This window comes from Plectropomus leopardus, chromosome 2 (genome assembly GCF_026936395.1).
Source record: "Plectropomus leopardus strain MGB_pleo_1.0 chromosome 2, ASM2693639v1, whole genome shotgun sequence".
In the NCBI taxonomy this organism is placed as follows: Eukaryota; Metazoa; Chordata; class Actinopteri; order Perciformes; family Serranidae; genus Plectropomus; species Plectropomus leopardus.
Genome location: NC_142177.1, coordinates 35,988,234 through 36,011,137, shown reverse-complemented (window position 1 = coordinate 36,011,137; position 22,904 = coordinate 35,988,234). Strand labels below are relative to the sequence as shown.

The window sequence follows — 22,904 nt, the reverse complement described above, 5'->3', positions numbered from 1 at the left end:
ACGTAAGGGTGAAAACACGAGCAATCTTTCAGAACATCTAACGAAAGTGCATCACATACGGGCGTAGAAATACATCTTTTATGACCGCTTAGCTCGTAGTTCATCTCCTGTTAACGCATCTTGCCCTGATAGTGTGGCCCATCATCCTGCACATGCTAAAATCATATTCAAATAATCTGTAATTTTACAAAACATTTACTTTGTTCTTCACTGTTCTTACTTTGTTCTAAAATCATATCCAAATAATTTTTAATTTTACAGTAAATTGACTTTGTTTTTAAGGGGGGCGTGTTTCACCATCGTATCCTATTATTGTTACTGTCTATAATAGTGCTTTGTTCATAACAACGCTGTTGCTGAATGTTAATTTATATACTGCTCTTATATACAGAGAAAATAAAATAATGTTTTTTTTTTCCTTAAAACCCCCCGAAAAGAACCAATAGGAATAAAATGAAAGCAGTGGATCAATAAGCAGTATCAGTAAGAGTGGAAGTACTGTTCAAATATTTTAATGATACCTGTCCTTAAGCAAAACACAGACAGACAAAGTGTTTGTGTCTCACCTGGGTTGTCCATCCATCTCAGTCTGGCAGACAGCTGAGGGATGACAGGTGTCCGCTGGCACGCAGGCAGAGACCAACTGACAACCAAACTGAGCGTTGCCACCTACAGGGGACATGCCCAACATACACTCGCAGCTGGACTGAGAGACAGACAGGAAGACAGAGTGAGGATGAACGCTGTGTCGGGATTTAGCTCTGGATTTGATTTTCAACCTAAACATATCTCATGAAGGATTTTCCTGATTCTGGTCTCGGTTCTCGGGGCGTCCTCACCTTATTGGGTCCTTTGAAGACACAGATGGTGGAGTCGATAGGACACCCTCCGTTGTTCTCGGAGCAAGGGTTTCTGGGTACGCAGATCTTTCCATCTCCCTGGTAGTCGGGCTTACAGACGCAAACGACCTTTGACCCCTGTGAGGAACACTGGGCGTTGACGTCACAGTCCCTCGCTGAGCAAATACCTGAGCAGGAAAACCCAAAATCTCACTAAAATAAAAACCACCCATGATTTTTTTATCCTCAATCTCAAAATGAAAACAAACATTCACAAAACATTCTCGTTTATCAAAATAAAATAAAATAAGAAAACATGAGTTGGCTCTGGCAGCAGTCCTGGTTCAGAAACAACCAGCCAAGGCCAGAGAGTCTCCGACGCAACTGTCAATCACGTCAATCACTGCTCATGAACTGCAGTCAAAGAGTGAAACTACGCAGCTCTGATCAAATATGAACCGCCCACCAGTCAAAGCAAACTTTCCTTTTTTAATTTTTTTATGACACCAAAGAGCAGCTAAAAGTTGGGATCCAATAAAGCAGAAAATCAGAGATGACTGTTGAGATTTGTTTTTACTTGCGCAGTTGCCCTGTGGCGTCCTCCTGTATCCGGGCAAACATTCACAGTCGGCGGCGTCTCCTTCTCCTTTACAGTACGAGTAGGGACTGCAGTTTCTGCACCGGGTGCTCACTGAGAGACAACACGAAGCAGAACAGCAGCTCACTGTGTGCAACACTCAAACATCATCGAGACAGACAGTGAAAACAAACTGGAGCAATAAATAATAAATAAAAAGAGTGTGGCATAAAACCCCAAAAATACAATCTGCCAACAAATACAGTCTAGAAAAAAAAAATATATAAGAATTATGTACACTAATTGCACACGGAGATAATTGCACATGTGAAAATTTGAGATCAGAAAGATCAGACAGTTCTTGATTTTAATAATAATTTTGCCAGTTTTAGACTGCATGTCTGCAGACAAAGTTCTAATTGTGTTTTCACAGCAGAACTTCGGCTTCCTTTGTTCGATGACAAAACTATTTTCACTATGTGTCCTCTCTGAACTTTCAACCTTTTTTGGGCCACTATCTGTTAAAATCAAGTCAGACCAGTCTTTACAGTCAGTCCAGAGAGCAGCAGCAGGCGCTGCGTGGCCTTTTCTGACCCACTTTCACCGAACCTTCTGATTGTCCATGTCCAGCCTGAAAGAAACATCTATCCAGACGACCGCTGTTTTAGGGGAACTTTCCACACCATGTGTTTCTCTTTTTGGTAAAAACACAGGAAATAGTTTCAGGGTTTTTAAAAAGGCATTCAGATCAAAATTTAAAACATTTACGAATACTCAATTTGATGGGTCGTCAGATTATTTGGCATTGCGCTGATTATCTGTGGTGGCGTGTAAATGTCAGTCTAGGAAGAACTTTTTCTTTTTAAAACCTCAGGGAGCTATTTCTGTTTGTTCAGTTTTTATTCAAGTTTTCACTTGACTTTATAAGAAAAGTTGCTGGGAACTTGCTGTATATGATGTTGAAAGTTTCAGTTTTGATTTAACATTTGCTTAAAGCATTTAAACAAAGTTTTACGTTGGAGTTTGTTATATTCAAAATTCTAAATACTGATAGAAAGATTTTCTTTGTATTTGTAAATGCGTATTAGTTCCAAATATCAGTTATTGGACTCATTAACTACTGATAATCTGTAATCAGTGTCTGTATCGGTTCTGAAAAACCAATATCGGTCGACCTCTGCTCGCTTTTATCCTACTAATAATGCAGTAATATGGTCTGATAAATCATGATACGGATTATGATAATCGAATACTGTATTATGCAGTGTGTCATGGTGTTACCTTGGTCACAGCGCTTCCCGGTGTACGGTGGCTGACACAAACACTGTCCATCACCTTCTGGACCTTTATTACACACTCCATGCACACAATCACACTCTAAACACACACACATAAAGATGGAGAACAGATTCTTAATCTATGGGACTTTCTTGCAAATATTACCATAGTATTTATATTTGAAGGTTTGTTTTTTTCTGTTTCTGCAATTTTCTTTTTGACCAAGACACTAATTTTTTCTCTTTTTTTACCAGAGGTAAGAAGAAAGAGAGCCTACCTTTATCACACTTTTCTCCAAAGGCATTTTGATTCTTACACTCCTGACAGGCAAAGCCAGAGAAGCCATCCTGATGACAGAAAGGGTTATTTATGACTTTATTTTTCTGCACTATCACCAACACCTCCACAATCTAAATTAGATTAAAAAAACAAACAGCAACAATGACCTACGTTTGCAACTCATTAACAGTTATCAAGTCTCACAGTTAGTCCTGCTACCGTCATTAAATTCAGTGTTTTGTAAGGACAACGTCCCCTATGAATACATAAACAATACTGCTCTCTGAACTCTGACAAACAGCGAGGATAGTCACAGACAGACAGTCAAACAGGATACTGACGTCACAGACGCAGGTCCCGTTGCCGAGATCTCCATCCAAACAGGTTCCATGGAAGTTACAGGTCTTCCCTGACCAGGTGGGACAGGCTACAGACACGAAAACCAACGGTCAGAAAAAAGACAGGTGATATTTCTGTTCTTCGATTATTGTTGTATTTAAACCGCCTTTTATACATGTGTATATGAATCATGTTTTTTTTGTTTGTTTGTTTGTTTGTTTTGTTTTTAACATCTTGAGCCTAGAAGCAACGAAATTTCATTCTGCTGTTTACCTGTGTGATATAGAGTCTGAGTGACAATAAAGGAATCTTGAATCTTGATAAGAAATATACATATTCATTGTAAGCAGTCTATTTTGCTTTCTGCGTTCTGAGCGTTTTTTAGATGTCAAGCTTTTAAGTTTTGTTTTCCCAATAGCATAAACGATATAAACTTTTTGTTGTCAAAATAAAAATCCAAAACTGTGTATAACTTCAAAAAAAAAACACCTCACACAATTTTAATAAATTGTCACAGATTAAGAATATATTAATAACTCAGTTTTGACAAAAGTGTCAGATAGAATTTTATAATTCAAAGGTCACAGTCACTTGGTTATCATTTGTTCTTTCTTAAGTACTGCAGGTCTGTATGACATTACAGTACCTGTGCTTCAGTATTTTCATTTTATGAAACTTTATACTTTTACTCCACCACCTCTTGAAAGAAAAGATTGTTAAATTTACTCTACCACAGTATTTTTTATAACTGCAGTTACCAGCTACTTTGCAGATTTAGAATAATACAAAATATAAGTCAACCACTAATTTGTATTGTATGTGTGTACATTGTAATGTATTATTAATGGTTTACAGACCCAACAGTATATAGTAATTCAAATTTAGCTCCACCTTCACCAGCTGCACCATGCCTGGTGCTGACAAATGAATGTATTATTAATTTTAATTAAGTAATAAAATATATATTTCTCTAAAATAATCCACTCTGCATGTGTGCTTTTAGATGGGTATTTAAAAGGCTTCTGAAGTGAAAGTACATAAGCATTAGCATTAGAATTTACTTTAAATGCAGGAATAGAGTTAGAATATTTAAAATATTTAAACATGGTATAATATGAATTATTCAAATTATTAATAATAATATGCTTTGTATAGCCCCTTTTGTACATAAAATGCAGCTCAAAGTGCTTTACATACAAGAGGGCTAAGATTTAAAACCTAACAATTTATGAGAAACATGTATATAAATACATATATAATCTCATACAAACACACAAATACATGCATACATACACGTACACACACCCACATATATACATATACACAAATAAAATATGGTAAAATAAAATAAAATCATTATACAACACATGTATACCATAGCTCTGGCAGTAAGCTGCAGAACAGGTCTGAGGTGGAGAACAAATAAAGAAATAAAACATATAAAAGAGATACTAAACAAGAAGAGTCAAAGTAATAAAAGCTCATAAAAAGCATAAAAAACATGTTTAAGACAGTAAAACCATAATATGTGATTAAATTAATTAGACGGGGAGATAGTTAAAAGCCAGAGCATAGAAACGTTAATCACTAACTCAACCTGGCAACAAAATGTATATGAGAATACAGACAGTTGAACCACCTGCTATAAACCAAAATACAATAATGGAAACTATCCATCAGTGCTTCAATTTAATACAATTCTGGGGTAGCAACTACTTATATTATTTTCATTGACAATTAATCTGTGGATAAAAAAATAAAAATAAAATCATATTAAGGGCTCAATCTTCAAATGACTTGTTTTACAGTACAAAGTCCCCAAAAAAAGCAGGAAAAAAGCCGAAAATCAGAAAAAAAGAAAAATTAATGAAAACATCTGACGTTTGATTGACTGCAACGGGAAGGTTAGAGAAGACAAAATGTTGTCTCCTAATTTAACTGACACTCAGTTTTGAGTTTCCCAAAAGCCTAGTTTTCCTCATCAACACAAAAACGCGTGGCCTGTGTTTCCAGATTTAGACAGTAAAACCACAATATGTGATTAAATTAATTAGACGGGGAGATAGTTAAAAGCCAGAGCATAGAAACGTTAATCACTAACTCAACCTGGCAACAAAATGTATATGAGAATACAGACAGTTGAACCACCTCCTATAAACCAAAATACAATAATGAAAACTATCCATCAGTGCTTCAGTTTAATAAAGTGGGAGACAGAAATTTTGCGGTTAATAATGTGTGTTAGTATTGAGACTTTCACTGAACTTTAGTGCTGCCGTTACTTTCACGTTAATCCTTCATTAGTAACAACTCCACAGTAATAAACTCTCACTTTTTGACCCGAGCTACAGTAGTTTTAGCGCAATCGGGGCTTTTAAAAGCCAAACATTTCAAGTGAATTCACAGCAGCGAAAGTAAAACTGTCGTCGATAAGTGACTGTAACAAATGCTAACAGCGGGACTCAGACGGCGGTAAACAAGCTAACAGCGGCATCTTTCATATTAAATGTTTGTTGATAAGCTAACTTAACTCTCTAAACGAAATAAACGATCACTTACTGTTTGTGACAGCGCTGCACGACGACAAAATAACGAAACTGAATGTCTCGATCAAGCTAACGTTAGGCAGAGATCTCCAACGTTACTTTTTCTTCTACCTGACAGAAAATTCAAGCGGGGCTTTCAGGCGTGACGTGGCGGTACGTGATTGGTGTGAAGAATAAAACAACCAATTAGAGCTACAGAAAATCAAAACAGACCCGCCTTCTTATTAAAGGGCCGTTTACTCCATTCATAGACTGTAAAGTTATTTCTCTGTTGTCTATGACTCCAACATAACAGAAAAAAGGGGAAAAAATAAGTTTTAAAAAGTTTAAAACGTTTCTTACATTTCAAAAATGAATAAAAATGTGTTACTGGATAATTAAAAGAGGATATATAAATTCTGGGGTAGCAACTACTTATATTATTTTCATTGACAATTAATCTGTGGATAATTTTCATGATTAACTTATTCATTGCTTCATCTATATAATGCAGAAAAAAATAAAAATAAAATCATATTAAGGGCTCAATCTTCAAATGACTTGTTTTACAGTACAAAATCCCCCAAAAAAGCAGAAAAAAGCAGAAAATCAGATAAAAAAAGAAAAATGAATGAAAACATCTGACATTTGATTGACTGCAATGGGAAGGTTAGAGAAGACAGAAAGTTGTTTCCTAATTTAACTGACACTCAGTTTTGAGTTTCCCAAAAGCTCAGTTTTCCTCATCAACACAAAAACACGTGGCCTGTGTTTTCAGATTTAGACGTTCTGGAAACCTTTTACTAAAAGCCTTTTATTTTGGGGTGAGAAAAACTCTGGCTTCACATAAATGACAAATACAGTCAGCTGAAGGCTTATCAGACACCAAAACACAACACAGCAGTGCCGGATACCAAAATATGAGACCCAGTGTGTCCTGGGAATTCTTGTCTAAAATCTAGTCGAAAAACACCGCTGGGATCTCTGGATATTTAGCATTGCTGTGCTTGCATGTTTTCCCAAATCAAACATAGTGTACTTTCAAAAGGAACAGTTCCTCTAAAAAATATTACCCAATATTTTAATAAAAATGTCATCAGAAAATATTAAACATAATTTTATGATTAATTATCTGCAGTTCTGTTTAAATTACATTTATCTGGTCCATCGTGGACATGTAGACTACAATGACTGTGATGACTTCAAAGAGTTGTAAAATGATTGCTCAGTTTTGTGATCTAAAATTAAGTTTGTGCATGTGACAAATAAACATGATTGAACATTTGAGACTTGATTTTTAGATGACAAAACTGAAAAAGCGGTTTACAACATTGTAACGGTATCACAGTGACCGTCACTGTACTCCCCATGTCCATGATCTACAAGTGAATTACACTACAGAATTACACTATTAATGTCACAAACTGGGACTTTGCACGTCACAACTTTACTTGACACATTTTACTGGCTGAGTCCTCTGTGCCAGGACCCCCGCTGATTCAACACTGTCATTTGGATGAACTCAGAGTGTGTGTGTGTGTGTGTGTGTGTGTGTGTGTGTGTGTCTTACAGAGACAAAGAGGTCCCCAGTGCTGTGAGCAGCATTGTGGTTGCATGAACCCCTTCACACAGATGTGCTGACATCCACCCAGCTCCGTCTCCCTGCCACCGATCTGCACCACGTAACTGCAGCACAGTGAACACGAGGCGAGAAAACGGCTTCATTCATGTCACATTACATCACATATTACCACTACTACTGCTACTGCTACTACTGCTGCTACTACTACTACTACTGCTACTGCTACTACTACTACTGCTACTACTGCTGCTACTACTACTACTACTACTACTGCTACTACTACTACTGCTACTACTACTACTACTACTACTGCTACTACTACTACTGCTACTACTGCTGCTACTACTACTACTGCTACTACTGCTGCAACTACTACTACTGCTACTACTGCTGCAACTACTACTACTGCTACTACTGCTGCTACTACTACTACTGCTACTGCTACTACTACTACTACTACTGCTACCGCTGCTACTGCTACTACTACTACTACTGCTACTGCTACTACTACTGCTACTGCTACTACTGCTACTACTGCTGCTACTACTACTACTGCTACTACTACTACTGCTACTACCACTACTACTACTACTTCGACTACTGCTACCACTACCACTACTACTACTACTACTACTACCACAACCACTACTGCTATTATTACCACTACTACCACTATTACTGCTACTGTCACTACTACTACTACTATTACTACTCCTATTACTGCTACTACTACCGCTACTACTACCACTTCTACTACTATTACTGCTACTGTCACTACCACTACTACTACTCCTATTACTGCTACTACTATCGCTACTACTACCACTACAACTAATACTACTACTGCTACTACTACTACTACTACCACTACCACTAATACTACTACTACTACTACTGCCGCTACTACTAATACCACTACTACTACTTCTACTACTACTACCACTACCACTACTATTACTGCTACCACAACCCCTACTACTACTACTACCGCTACAGTTACTACACCACACTTTTCTGCATTTATGTCACATACATGAAGTTAAGGTTTGTTTGTGTTTTGGAAACAACGCTGCACTTCTTTGAAGAACTGTATACCGTGTTACTGTGTGTAACCTGGTACTCACCTGCAGTTGGTTGTGCCCACTCTGCTGAAGCCGTGGGGGCAGCTGCTGGAGGCGGCGGCGGCACAGGAAGTGCAGGAGGTGTGCAGGTCTTCCCTCTGTAAGACATCACACCGCCCAGGAGCAGGAGTCTGAGGGAGCAGAGGAAATCTGTATGTGACTCAATCTGACTCCAGTTTCTCTCTGTAATATTCTTAACACCTGTTCGTCTCACTTCAGATGTACTGTAGGAATCAAAACAGCCCTGTTTTTATTCAAGTAACAGCTTCTATTAAAACCACTGATACTGACACCACTGTACGTTGCAGTAATGTTGCACTAATAGCTTTATGTTGGCAGCGGTAGTATTACTGAATGAATGAAGACTTTTATTCTTGTTTCAAACGCCAAAGGGGCACTCAGCCCACAGGAGTTTACGACATGGCCAACATCAACAGTACACATCTGGCAGCAGAAGTACTCAAGTCACTGATAAAACCGGTTATTCAGTGTTTTATTTTCATATATATCAAATTATTGAAATAATTATTATTATTATTGACGCATTCATGTGTAAGCAGTGTTAACATGGCCTAGGGAAGGCTAATTGTAACTACTTTGTATACAGATGGGTAGTTTAATCTATAAACAATTCAGTTATTGATCACATATTTAGCATGTGAAATTTAACCTGCAAGTAACTAATAAACAGAAAACAAATGTAGTGGTGTAAGAAAACAATTGAAATACAATTGAAATGTGGTTGAATAGATCTGTGAAGTTGTATAAAATGAAAGTAGTTAATTTAAAACTGTACACTTCAATAAAATACATTTAAAACCAAATATGTTGACCAAAGCGATGAATGATTTGTCAAACAAGATTTGTCTGTGTGATAATAAGCAAAACAGATATTTGAGAAGTTTTAGTGAAAGAAGCTCCATGGAGAGTGAATAATGTACGCACTGGGATTGTACAACAGCAGTTATGCTGGTTTTACTGGGACGTAGACACGTTTCTGATTCTCAGATGAAAGATTTACGCCTCAAATCAAACTTCTTATCAAAATGTATAAAAAAAATAATGTCAAAGGAGCAAATCCATCAGATCTGCTGACTCTGTTCACACTTTTATATCACATCTGAAAACTTACTTACTGTTTTATTTCACTTAATTATTATTATTTCTTCTAACTGAGTTGTTTTGTGCGTGTGTATGCACTGGCAGATATGTTAGTATGCACACATATAAATATACATATGTCTTTATGTGTATAATGTGGTGTGTATATGCGTTTCATCATTATTGCTTTTGTTTTTTCGGACAGCACTACAAATCAAGTTTATTATCATTTATTATAATTTGTGTGCAATTTCGTTTAATTTCTACAGCACTTTGGTCAACAACGGTTGTTTTTAATTGTGCTCTATAAATAAATTTAATTTTGTATGTCTTTCTTCTCTGTCTCTTTCCAATAATTTGGGATGAGTGGGGGCTCAGATGAAGCTGCTGGTCTATTTCTCTGTTTTGGCGCAGCAATTTTGGAAGACAGATTTGTACTTTGTACTTGCATAATGCCTGTTTTCAATTTTGGAAAGTATAAGGTCAAAAAAATGTTAGCATGCTAACAGGCTAAACTAAGATAATGAACCCGGTAAACATTACATATCAAACATCAGCACATATTATAATTGTCACTATGAGCATGTTAGCATGCTGATACAAACATGCACCTAAAGCACTGCTGTGCTTCAGTCCACTCTCACAGAGCCTTGAACACGACTGCAGATGTCCTGTTGAAGTTTGATCCATTTATCTCTTAATCTGTGTCTTTTGAGTCCCCCAACGCCCTGGAGGTACAATAATTAATTGCTTGAGTACCACTTTTTTTGTTTTATTATGTTGGTTTTTTAAACAAAACTGTAAAAAACTGTACTCGTACTGTTTTGCACAACTAGCAGTTAACCCCTGAGATTTTCGCTTTATGCAAACACATTTTGGCTGCGTCCACAGGATTCACAACTTCTCATTCATTCAGTTACCAAAAAAAAGTAATTACATTCTGTACAAATGAGAAAAAATATTCTGTAAGATCAGGCTCTGGGAGAAAAACAGCGAGGTGTGTATTTTTATCAGAGTAAAGCAATCCCCTTGTAGTTTAAAGGTCTAAAGAGAACAGGTGCTGAAGAGTTGGAGGTGTGTTACCTGTTCTTGCAGTGAAGTTTGCAGGCAGAGCAGCAGCAGAAACAGCAGCAGCATGACTCAAAGTGTCACATCCAGGGTGGAAAAAGAAATCCACCACTTCAGTGTTGTCCTCAGTGAGCAGAAATAAATAATAAGTAGAAAAAGTAAAGAGTGTTTTCAGTCAGCGCTGGATATTCACATCAGTTTTCTCCTCTCACGTTGATCCTGACCCTTAAAAACGACCTCCTCTACAAACTACAGGAAAAAACACACAGATAACATCCTATGTGCAGGAAAAAAACTATTAGAAAACAATAGACTTCAGTTCCAACAATAATAGGTGTAAGAAAACTGAAAGTAACCGCCTTTAGATAGACGTAAAAATCTCTAGAAATGTAAGTACTTTCAATTAAAAAAAATTAAAAACTAAAGGGTGGATCCAGGCAGTGTTGGGAATATTAGCAGTATTCTTTACTCATTTTCAGCCCGAAATGCAACAATCCCTGTGAAATGGGAACTTACAAACAAATCACAACTAACGAGCAAACTCTCAGCTCAGTGTCCAGTGAGGCAGAGAGCAGCCAGAGAGGCTGGAGCGACTGCTGGCGTCACGTCTTTTCCTCTTTAATCTAGGAAGAGAAAGAAAAAAACAACAGAAACTGGCAAAGTAGGAACCTCCCAGCAGAGGTCACCTCCTTCTACCACTCTCCCAGCAGTGCCAGCAGTAGTACTGGTACTTACAGTAATAGTATTAGCAGCAGTTTTAGCACTTGTTTTGGGCACAGTATCTTGTGTAACAGCATCCTGTAGTTGCAGAAATATATAAACACCCCTTCCCTCTGTCCCTGTTTAGCCTCCAGAGCTCTATGGGGACTATTGTACACAGACTATAGTAGCTACACATTACCACAGGGGGAAGAAGCACTCAGATACTCTGATAAAGAAAAAGTATAAATATTATAGTTTAAAAATACTCAATTACAAGTAAAATACCTGAATTACAATTTTCCTTAAGTATAGAAGTGTTACCAGAAAAAAAAAATAGAAAACGTAAAATTACTCATAACGTAGAATGGCTCCTTTCACAGTGTTATATTTTAATAGAATTATTATTATATTATTCTGCTGTAATCGCTAAAGAATACACGTAAGCGACATATATTGTTGTTTTTTTTTCAACGTGGAGCCAATTTTGGATACTTGGATACTATGGGGATTATTAGTAATAATGATAATAATAATACATTTTATTTGTAGAGCACTTTTCAAGCAAAAGCACAAAGTGTTGTCCAAAAGAAAAACACAAAAACAGTGATTATGAAACATATGCATAAACGTACACACATACACATGTACACGCAGACACGTATATATGTATGCAACAATTCAATAAGAGGAAACATTAATAGTAATAAATGAAAGAAGAACAGTAAGATTATTAAAGTCCATCAATAAGTCGTATGATACTGCATCATGTCATAATGTTTATCGTAAGTAACTTGTAACTTTAACGGTCAAATAATGGTAGTGGAGTGAAAAGTACAATATTTAACTCAACAATGTCATGGAAGTCACTCACTGGTGGGAGTACTACATAATTTAAAAGTAACAATACTACACCATGTAATTCTAAAAATCGAAATGTCTATTTTTTTAGGATAAAATGACAGGAATATGTAAATGATCATTTAAATCATGGCTTCAGTTTTAAATCATAAGGGCTTTTAAATCTGTGCCAGTATCTTTGTACTCCGCTCTGAATACAATTTAAAACACTAAAAAAGTGTCACATTGTCACTGTCACCTATTTTAAATAGTGATTTTTTTGTTTTTTGGATAAGTTGAGGGATCACGTTCCTCTACAGTTTGGGTACATTTTTTAAAGTTTCCATTCTCTCAAAATTGTATTTAAACCTTATATGCAAATAAAAAATACTCAGGTAAATCCCACCTTTGCAGGAATAGTACTTTTGTAGTGTTCACCTAACAGTGCTGCAAAATAAAGAATATTACAAAACAAATTTACACAAATTGATGTTGTAGAAACTTCTGTTAGAATAATGAGCCGGTGCCTGCCAGAGAAACAGTCATAAAAAACACTCTGATCTTTGGATTTAATAACTCTGGTTTATCACTCTGAACTGTTTTGATAAGTACAACATAAATAAAGATTGGTATATTTTTGGGAGATAAAAACTTTTCTCTGAACACGTTTCTTGGGCTTCTTATTTCAGAGGTGATTTATTATATTTTTAATAACGCTGGACTGCGGTTAGCTTTTTATTGCATTTTTACTCCGTTTTACACATTTTCTTTTCATCTTTTTAAATTTGCTTCTTCCCTCTGATGTCTAACTGCAAACCAGCTTCTCTGAGGACGTAATCTGCTGCTGTTGTTAACCCTTTGAGACACTGCTGATATTAAACGATTCAAATAAAGTTGATATATTGACGGAAAAACTACTCAATTGTACCTAATTTTATGTCTTCTAACTACGAGGTTGGTCTGGGAACAGAGATTGTGAGAAATCCTCTTTCTTCCTGACAGGAAGTTTTAGGCGGATTTCCCCTCCTCGTCGTCCCAGTGGAGCGCTGCAATTTGGACGGATTTCCTCGTCAGCTGACACAACTCTTCGTCTGCTTCTCAGAGTGAAAAGGAACAAATGTGAAAGCCGAGTTTCTTTTCCTGTTTTAATTTGGTTCGACTCTACGAACAAATGACAGACGCAGCGAGGTGAGTCTGACAAGAGAGAGGGGGTCAAAGGTCAATCTGCAAGCAGACAGAACAATAGCAGGAAGCCGACAGACAATAAATCGCGGCAGTATTTTGAGGTTTACTGCCTTGCTCACTGGCAGGGAGATTAACCAGCAACTTTTTGCCAAAATTTCGATTTCAAAATGTATCTGCTGTTAAATAATGATATCAGTATAATCATTAACAGTGCATCTCAAGCTGGTAGAGGAAAAAAGCTGCAATTTTGCCTCTTGTTTAAGCAAATCTGAGCGCTGGTGTTTCTGCAGACAGTTTACTCGCCCCACAGCTTAAAACTGTGTGTTTAAGCACTTCAGCTCACGATCTGACCGATCTCAGACCGCAAGAAAAAACCCAACTCTGCAGTTTGTGGCCAGTTTCTCTCAGCTCACATGGTCACATCTTCGCCATAATGTATAAAATTTGCTTACAGTTAAGTCTGAATACACTTTTTGGGGAAAAAACAAGCAAACTGCTGTTTAAATCGGTTTGAATTAAATAGTTGGACTAACATGGTCCATTTGCAAATTTTATACCAATATAAAAATCTAAATAAATAATCTGATAGGTGTTAAAGTTATGGCCTTTAAAAACATTTTGTCATTTATTATAATTTATATATGATAATACTAACTCCATGTGGCCTTTAAGATAATCTTAAATTGGAACTTTATTTTTTTGTAATTTAAATGAGAGCGAAAATTTTTAAGTCTAAACATTTAAATGCATTGGTCTGTACTTTTATTAAATTTGCCTTTAAGTCTATTTCTTATTTTCTTGGTAATCTTTTAATTTCTCTTTTCTTCTGCCTGTAAAGCACTTTGAAAAACATTTGTTTATGATAAGGTGCTTTGTGAATAAACCTGATTTTTCTTGCCTATATTATGAGAAATTTAATGGAAATTCTAATTTCAGAAAAACCCTAAAAAGAAAAAAACTTAAATATTGCTTTACTGAATAAATGCATACAGATCTCTGCAAACCTACAGAGTAAGGTGTTATGAGACTTTGCACACAGTAACAGCCATGCAAACATATCTAAACGCCTCGCATCTTTGCCTTAATGCAGCCAACCATCTTAGTTTAGTATTCTGACATTTGCCATTTAGAAGTAAACACAAAGTACAACAGATGCTGCTGTGAATGTCATTGGTTTTTCAGTAACATTAAGTTTTGTCCTATTAATGTAGCTACAAAAAGTTGAGGAATCATTTAAATTATTACTGAATAATGATGATAAAATGTTCACAGCTTTACATGAAGTCTGCATTTTACACATTTACAATGAGAGTACTGACCTTTAAAAAGGGGCTTACGGTTGGCCTACATTCAATGCCTCAGATAGATTGCAGTTTGTTCCTCACAGTCATATCACATGTGTGTGTTTATGTTTTGTCAACAGTTTCAGATAATGTGTCCTTGCAAGATGCTAATTGGCTGATATTGTGTTTTAATCTGAATACATTTTGTTTTGACCTCAGTGATGTGATCTCACATCTGTGATACCTTGAGACTGAATAACAACATTCTGTGGAGAACGCCATGATGACTGTGAGGCTATATTTGAGTGTTGCATAAAGGCACCAAAACACACACAAACACACACACATTTAAACTCACTGCTGACTCCTGAAAAAGTGAGGAAAAACATGAATCAAGGAGCACACAGAGAAAGGGGGGCCCGAGCCAAAGGTCGTGGACGTCTCTGGACCCGTGTCCTGGTGACCGTCTCAACTTCAACAAATGCCTCCGATCAGCACTCTGAGCCGGGAAACAGCAGAACAGACAAGAAAAAACATGAAAGATAAGAGGAAGTGAGAAAGGATTTACTATCAGTGTCAGATCCTTTTGGTGTTCCCTGGTGTCTCTCTGCTCCAACTGTTTATCATACTGGATTACAAAAGAATATCCAGGACGCCTCACAGTACAAAACATACACTTTAACGTTAAACTTAGTCCTTGAACTGGATTGCTAGATAACCTGTATGAAAGTGCTATAGCTACTACAGTCAAACAAAACATTAACTAATTCTTACACTGCTAAAAAGGCAAAGACTGTATATAAAGATGGACAACATGACAGTTCCCCCAGAGTGTGGCTTTTCATTCTTGATCGCCCCCTGGTGTCTGTCTGCAGTATAGGTCATAAAGTCCGCCCCTCCATGTTAGTGAATGGGACACAGGCCAAACTAAAAACTCCAAGTACACGCCAAATAAATGTTTCCAAAGATGGTTTCTGTCACTACAGGGAGTTATCATCATGATGTTTGTTAAAGCGATAATTTTTATAAGTTTTCATGAGTTTTTCAATTCTAAAAGACGGGGATTTTCTGCTATGATTGACAGCTGTGACAGCCAATCCATGCACTCGCATTCAATGGCGCTGCTCACGATTGGTCGGACAGGTGTTTTGGCGGAAACTCCCCACCACGGACATCGCTACTGCACAGACCGCGGCTCCAAATGATGTCACCAGCGCAAAATGGCAGCGGCCAGATCCGGGATATTTTAGCTTCATTTAAGCATAGCGGGGTTAACTGGGGGCGCGTCGTCCATCTTTGTACACTGTCTGTGTAAAAAAGGAGCAAGCTTATCTCGATCAAAATGTTTTACCGGCTAAACTGATTTATTACAAAACCTGAATTTAAAAATTTGCTGCTCAACTGGACTTTAAGCTAACCTGTGACGACATGTTATAGCCCTTAAACTGGACTGTTGGCTAACCTGCGCCAAACTATTGTAGCCATTATCCTGGACCGTTAACTCGGAACAAACCGAACTAATACAAAAGTTAAAATTGTTCAACTAGGCCGTTAGTTGAGCCACACAGGTGATTTTCAGGTTGTTTTTTTTTTGATACCTGAAGACCTTTAATTTCTGAACTAAAGGCTTTATAAAGAGACATTAGTTTTGCACTGAAGTAAGGCCTTTTTATACGAGAGAGTAAACATCACAATACCACCAAACCAGTGAATTCCCGTACATTTGTAATTTTAATGTGTGTAACAGCATGAGAAAATAGTAAAAATGTCCCAAATTGTTATGTGAAGAAATCCTCACACAAATTTGTGATTCAACATTAAATTGTCCAATGGCCAATAGCTGATTTTTCTACCAGATTAAATCAAAGTGTGTTCGATGCTGCTAACAAGCTAACGGGACAAAATACACCTTGGATGTGAGATCTGGACACTAATCTCCAGAGTATTTTCACAGCCAGACTGTTAACCCTGTTTGCTCCTCAAAATGCATTGTCATGTCGCTTTGGCACACTGTAACTTTGTTCCACACAGAAATCCTGTTTGGATCAAATCTCTCCATGTGACAACAACTGAATTAGCTGCTTGTTACAATTTTTTCTCATGAAAAAAAGCCTGGAAGTGAAATTCTTTCCCATTGGTCATTTGACCTACTGGCACCCAGAAAATGCCAATCAGAGGTCAGTTAGCCAGATTTGCTGATCACACTTCCTCGTACAGTATCTCTGCCCTCAGTCTGTTTTAGTGTCCCTAAAAAGGAAATCTGCCAACATTCATGAGGACCAGCTCGGACAGACAGGAAATAGAGGAAGTTAAACGAGTTGAAAGGTGGCAGTGCTTTCCGTGCCTCTGAACCGTCAAGTCATCAAAACCTCACTGAGCGTCGAGAGCAATGAATTGCTGACGGGAACTTTTGGTCAATTCACTCTTTTCATGTTTTTTTTGTTCCCTGGGAAAGAAATGGTTCTCAACAGCTGGGAGTTTAAAAATACTGAACTTATGAGTCATAATTTCTAACTAACTAAAACCAAAATACACAGGTCTTTCCAGCGAAACTAAGTTTTAATATTAATAATAATAATAATAATATAAGGTTTAAAAAGCATTTTTAAAGTGTTTTACATCCCAGTTTTAAATGCAGTTTTAAAGCCCTCTCCAACTTGCCAGATTTTTTCTGGTGGAGAAATTCTCAATTCTTTACTTAAATGCCTAAATTTAGTTTAACTAGAATTAAGCCTTTGATCTTTTGGATATAGTCACTTCTTCACTATATCCTATTAGACATTTGTGTGAGATTTTGTAATACTTAGCATATGAATTCTTAAATTATGGCCATGTTTTGTGAGGTCAACTGACCTCCACCTTTGACCACAGAATTCAATTTTGAGTTTAAGTTGATGTTTGATTTTAAAAAGCTCCCTCAAGGTCTTCTTGAGATATCGCGTTCACGAGAATGAGACGGATACAGGGACACAGTGACCTTGACTCAAGTCAGAGTGAAAATTTGTGCTAAATTTGAAGAAATACTCTCAAAGTGTTCTTGAGATATTGCTTTCATGAGACTGACAGATGCAAGATCAGAGTCCAAGTGAAAGTTTGTGCCAAATTTGGGGAAATACCCTCAAGGTGTTCTTAAGATATTGCATTTACAAGAATGAGAAAGACAAGGTCAAAGTGACTTTGACCTTTTACCACCAATATCTAATCAGTTAATCATTGAGTCCAAATAAACATTTTTGCCAAATTTTATGAAATTCTCTCCTGTTAGAGATATTGCATTCACAAGATTGTGATGGAGGGACAGACAACCCGAAAACGTAGTGCCTCCAGCCAAGGCTATTGCTGGCATGGAGGCATAATAAAAGTATTAAGTCTGAATATGCTGGAATTGGGCTAAAAAGGTTTTATCTGAATGTAAAATCCTACAAGTTTGGTAAAAACCCCAAAATCTTGAGAAACATTTCAAAGACATTAACCTCAGTGCCCCCCATGGTATCTGTGAACCTGCAGGACACAAAAGCTTTTCTCAGGTCCGTCTAGGAAATGCTATCAGTATATAATATCGTAATATCTTAACTGTCAATGTGTCAAGTGATTTGCACCAACTCATATCTTAAGTGCACTGGTGGCTCAGAAACAACATGCAACAGTGAGGTTACCCAAAGTCTGGAGAGTCAGTTGTCAAATCTTCTGACAGCATCTGGTCCCACGTCAGTCCTCTAAGTCATCTGACCACACTGAGCATAAACCTGAAATCAGTGAAAAAGACAATGAAATTGTTCTTTCTTCAAAAGAGTTCAAGCTGTGTACAAACCTGGTCTGTTGATGAACGTTGGACCCTGAGGACTTTGGGTCCGTGCCGTCATTCACTGCAGATTCATCGCACTGTGTTATTCTGAGGGATTTGGTCTTAAAGGATCATTCTGGTTTATTTAAACTTGGTTTTGTCCATCATTTATATTAGTGATAATACTTTACTCACCAATAAAACCGCTGGAATTTGGGATCACGGTGACATCACTAAAAAGACGTTTGACAGGTCAAGAAACAACGCACATTTCAAGATAACATCATTTAACGTCACATAGGGAGTGTTTTTTAATTTTATAGACTTTTTTTTCATCCATTGTTGAAATAACAAAGATTAAAGGGTTATAATATTATTTGCTGTGCTGTACTGACACCAAAGTCTTGCGCCCTGGATCGCTGTCACTGACCTCTCCTACTTTTACATTTTCCTCGCCAGATTTGAGGAACTGTGAGTCAAGAGGGCTCACGTGAACATCAGTGGGAATGTCAACCAAAACAGAGCCTGGATCCTTAAGTCAAATAATACTTGCTCACAATACTGAAGCTGGATACTCTCAAAATGCTGTTTCATCTGGACTTTGACAGATGCCAAAACTCTGCTAAGGCGTTTATAACACATTAGACGTAATTTTACAACTGTGAAAAGTTAACATGACATTTCATTTTCCATGACAATAATCCCCAGGTAAACAGTAGAAGGTTACGCAACGCAAGGCAGGTGACACGTATAACTGCTGATCACTGCACTACTATAAAGAAAATTTAAAACTTAATTTGAAATGGGGAATAATCTCACACCATTGGTGTATTTTACACTTGTAAAACACTTAGTATCTCCAAATTTACACATTAAATAGACCTTGGCTGGAACTGTGTGAATAGTTTCAGTTGGATTTCCCACAGAAATAAGAAGCGACAAACATCCTGGTGGTTTGGTAAATAAATCGCTTCATCAGCTGAAACGTGTGCAGACTGTGGTTAAATCCTGCTGATTTTCTAAGAATCAAACTTCTCTCACTACAGCAAGCAGTAAATATTGTTACGCATTTCATTTTCACTTTAATTCAGTGGCATTCCCCTTAAACAAGACAACAAGGTGTAAACAAAAGTGATAAAAGGTGGCAGGGTCCAACACTGTCTGGCTTCCCATTTGTCAATAATAATGTATGAAAAACATAACACACAAAAAAATAAAACACAACGAAAATATAAAAAATAATACTAAATGATAATAATAAAGATAATATTTTAGAGCTCTTTTTGAAAATTTCATCGAGACCTCTGTGTTAAGTACAAAATCTGCTTCAGGATGGAAAACATCCGTCTTTCCCAAAACATAATTATATTAATATAATATTAATAAAAAGCTTCAATATACAGTTCAATAATACTGCTTCATTAATTACAATGTGCAAGGAATAAAATGTTCAGAGAGCAGATTGTGCCGAGCAGCTCTGTGTGTGTGTGTGTGTGACTTAAAAGGACAGTACAACATTTCTGGGATACCCTCTTGTGACTCAAACCAGAGTCAGATGACGCAATTTTAAAAATGGTTTTTGGTTTTAAAAGTAACTTTACATAAATAACAACATGTAAATTGGACAGCTTTGGAGTTGTTGGAAGGTGGATTTTTTCCTCTTGATGAAACTGGGTTGGCAGTTTCCCTCCGTTTCCAGCCTCTGTGCTAAGCTGCGCTAAAAACATCGAAGGCTTATCTTTGTACTGGACACACAGGGATGAAACTGACGTACATCTTTCTGTCTGACTCTGGAGAGGACAGAGAACAAGAGGATTTACCAGAAATTAGAAACTGTTTCTTTAAGTACCGTTGAATAAAATCTTGTAGAAACTCCTGTGGACTGTCTGCAGCGCCCCCTGCTGTGCAACACCAGTCTGTCCGTCTGTCTGTCAATCAAGTTTTCCAAAGAGTCTGTAAATCGGAGTGAGATACTTTGTTAGAAGAAGTTGTGCCAGAAACTCCCAATATTTCGGCTTCTTGTGAGGTCACGGGTCTGTCATGGCGGTCTGGTGTCTGCTGAGTCCGAATAAACCTCAGTTTCTTTTTCTGAAGCGGACACCAAGCGGTGCGTGGACACAGCCACGTCCCTTTCAGCTGAAGAATGACTAAAGGCCCCAATATGCTTCAAACTAAGTGCTTGTCTGATCATCTAACAGCGTCTGAAACCTCCTCCGACTCCAACAGTCACGTCCGCTTCAGGTGTGTGAAGCTGTGAAAGTGAGCAGAGTTTAAAATTATCTCTCAAGCTTCTTATTTTTTCACTGCTAACAAAATCACTTGTGTCACTTTTCTAGAGTGGCCTCCTCCGTTCTGTACGATGGCTGAATGAGTGGACAGAGTTGTCTCGCCTTTGAGCCGGCAGCGGAGGTAGTAACAGGGCCCAATCAAAGTCTATATAAATGGGACGGCCGGCCAGACGGAATTATGGGCGTGATGTTTTGACAGCAGTTCACAGCGAACTCGAGGAAGAATAGCATCCATAAATTGGGAAAAGAGCGAGATTCGGGAGCTCCTTATCCTCCGAGCGGGGGACGAGATCAGCCGCCATGTAACAGGGATGAGCTGTTTAGAAACAGCTGGACAAATATGTTATTTGTCACTCTAGAGGCAGATGCTGCTCTGATACACGTCACGCCCCTCAAACCTCTGTTGCTTCTGTCTAAAATCACAGCAGGAGCAGCTGCAGTTGTTAAATTCTGTGTAAAAATGCAAAGGCGGCATAAAGAAGGGACTTGGTAGCGGCTCTATAGAGCGATCTCTGTGTATTGTCCCCATTTGATAAATTTGTGACGTCAAGATAACAAGGACACGCAAAAGACACAGTTGTTGGAGAGAGAGTGAGGAGGAAGTGGGATGTCATCGCGATCCAAGTATGACAGCGAGCTTTTCACCCCACTTTTAAGTGTGGACATACAGAATGAGGATAAACGCAAACTAACTAGTTCCTTTGAGGCATGCTGAGCAAACGCCCAGAAACAGCCGATTTCACATCGTGGCCAAACCGTGAAACTACAACTTCTGAGTCTGCCGTGAGGCCATTGGACACAAAAGACTTTTTCCCCTTGACTTATATTGGGAAACAGACGTCTGTAGATCACGAGGTACATATCTTTGAACACCACAACCCCACACAATGACTTGTTCACTATCAGAATTTGATCCATTCAGTGCGATAACATTTCAAAAGTCTAGAAGAGCCGCAAGATTCAATTATTTTATCCAAACTTAAGTTAGCAGAGCGCTAACCCGCAAGTAGTCAACTTGGCTGATGAGAGTCTCTAGTGCACCTGCTCTATGGATCAAACCATGCAGAAGCAGAGCGGATGATCCACCTAATTTTTCACATCGAAATTGAACCTTTTTGGCTTCATGCGCCACTGAGAAACTTTCATAGGAATAAACAGCGCCCTGCCTCTGACACTGTATCCAGTTCTCTTTATATATCCATGATACTGAGGCATCTTCATTGATTTCTTGAAGCCTAATTTAAATAAGGATGCCAAAGTGAGACCAATGTAACGTTTGACCTGGTTCGCCTTTTGCTGCAACATAATGTGACGTCACGGTAAAACGTCCCTATTTGTTTTCTCTGGTGTGTTTACGGAGAGATGATGAGATTGGTTTGGAGTGTGAAGCTAAACTTCTCTCTCAAGCAACTATCTCTGTAACTTTTCATGAAAACAACCAATGGCAACACGCTGAATGTTATCAAGGAGAGACTGAATGTATGCATCTTTATCCCCATCTGATGCATTCATGGCATCTCGCCCGTTTCTATGACGACAGAGTGTCTTTTAGCGAGGCCGTTTAGAGCAGCTGAAAAAGCTTTGTCCTTAAACGTGTTCGACAACACTTTGTACAAACTTCTTCCTTTGAAGCATATTGAGGCCTTTAAACAGCCAACCAAGCTCTAAATCTGGATGGAAATTTTCCCGATCATTTGATGACTCCGCCCATCAATCAGCTCCCAACAGCGAACTCGGTGCGGATCAGTCGTCCATCGATCTGTCATCAACCAATCAGCCAGTGAGCTCCACAGGAAGTTCCCGGCTGCACAGCGCCTCCCACTGGCGAGCGAGGAGAGAGATCAGCCTCTCCCTGCTGTCAGCTCCCGGGACAAAGACGCACCACTGGACCTCACCCTCTGCGCCACTGCTGGCTCCGCCCCCTCTGGACGGGGGTTCCTCTCCTGTGGCGGCAAAGTGGTCCATGGTGAGGTGGCAGAGCAGGTCGGGGCCGGGCAGGTCATCGAACACCAGGGTCAGAGCCTGAGGGTAAGTCTGGTACCCCAGCAGGACCCGGTCCAGGTCCCGGATCCTCCGAGCCTCACGCAGCTGATACCGCTCCCTGCAGGAGGACACA

The 22,904-nt window shown here is 38.2% G+C and overlaps 2 protein-coding genes across 3 annotated transcripts in view; both read right to left on the bottom strand.

The window, feature by feature from the left end:
* stab1 (stabilin 1) overlaps window positions 1–11,328 on the bottom strand; it is a 79,489-nt gene extending 68,161 nt beyond the window's left edge. Inside the window, exons 1-10 of one of the 2 annotated variants that reach the window (XM_088069692.1) lie at window positions 11,226–11,328; window positions 10,725–10,833; window positions 8,544–8,671; window positions 7,408–7,523; window positions 3,315–3,400; window positions 2,972–3,041; window positions 2,698–2,793; window positions 1,417–1,530; window positions 840–1,027; window positions 567–706 (exon numbers count right to left, since the gene is read on the bottom strand). In XM_088069692.1, the coding sequence (XP_087925818.1) occupies window positions 567–706; window positions 840–1,027; window positions 1,417–1,530; window positions 2,698–2,793; window positions 2,972–3,041; window positions 3,315–3,400; window positions 7,408–7,523; window positions 8,544–8,671; window positions 10,725–10,778 (992 nt within the window). In that variant the 5' untranslated portion in view covers window positions 10,779–10,833; window positions 11,226–11,328. Of the gene's footprint in view, window positions 1–566; window positions 707–839; window positions 1,028–1,416; window positions 1,531–2,697; window positions 2,794–2,971; window positions 3,042–3,314; window positions 3,401–7,407; window positions 7,524–8,543; window positions 8,672–10,724 lie in introns of both variants that reach the window. The other variant, XM_042509795.2, reaches the window with a different exon arrangement.
* Window positions 11,329–18,783: 7,455 nt separating this feature from the next.
* nisch (nischarin) overlaps window positions 18,784–22,904 on the bottom strand; it is a 33,491-nt gene continuing 29,370 nt past the window's right edge. The window contains exon 28 of the mRNA XM_042509783.2: window positions 18,784–22,889. Coding sequence (XP_042365717.2) covers window positions 22,562–22,889 — 328 coding nt within the window. The 3' untranslated portion in view covers window positions 18,784–22,561. The remainder of the gene's footprint in view (window positions 22,890–22,904) is intronic.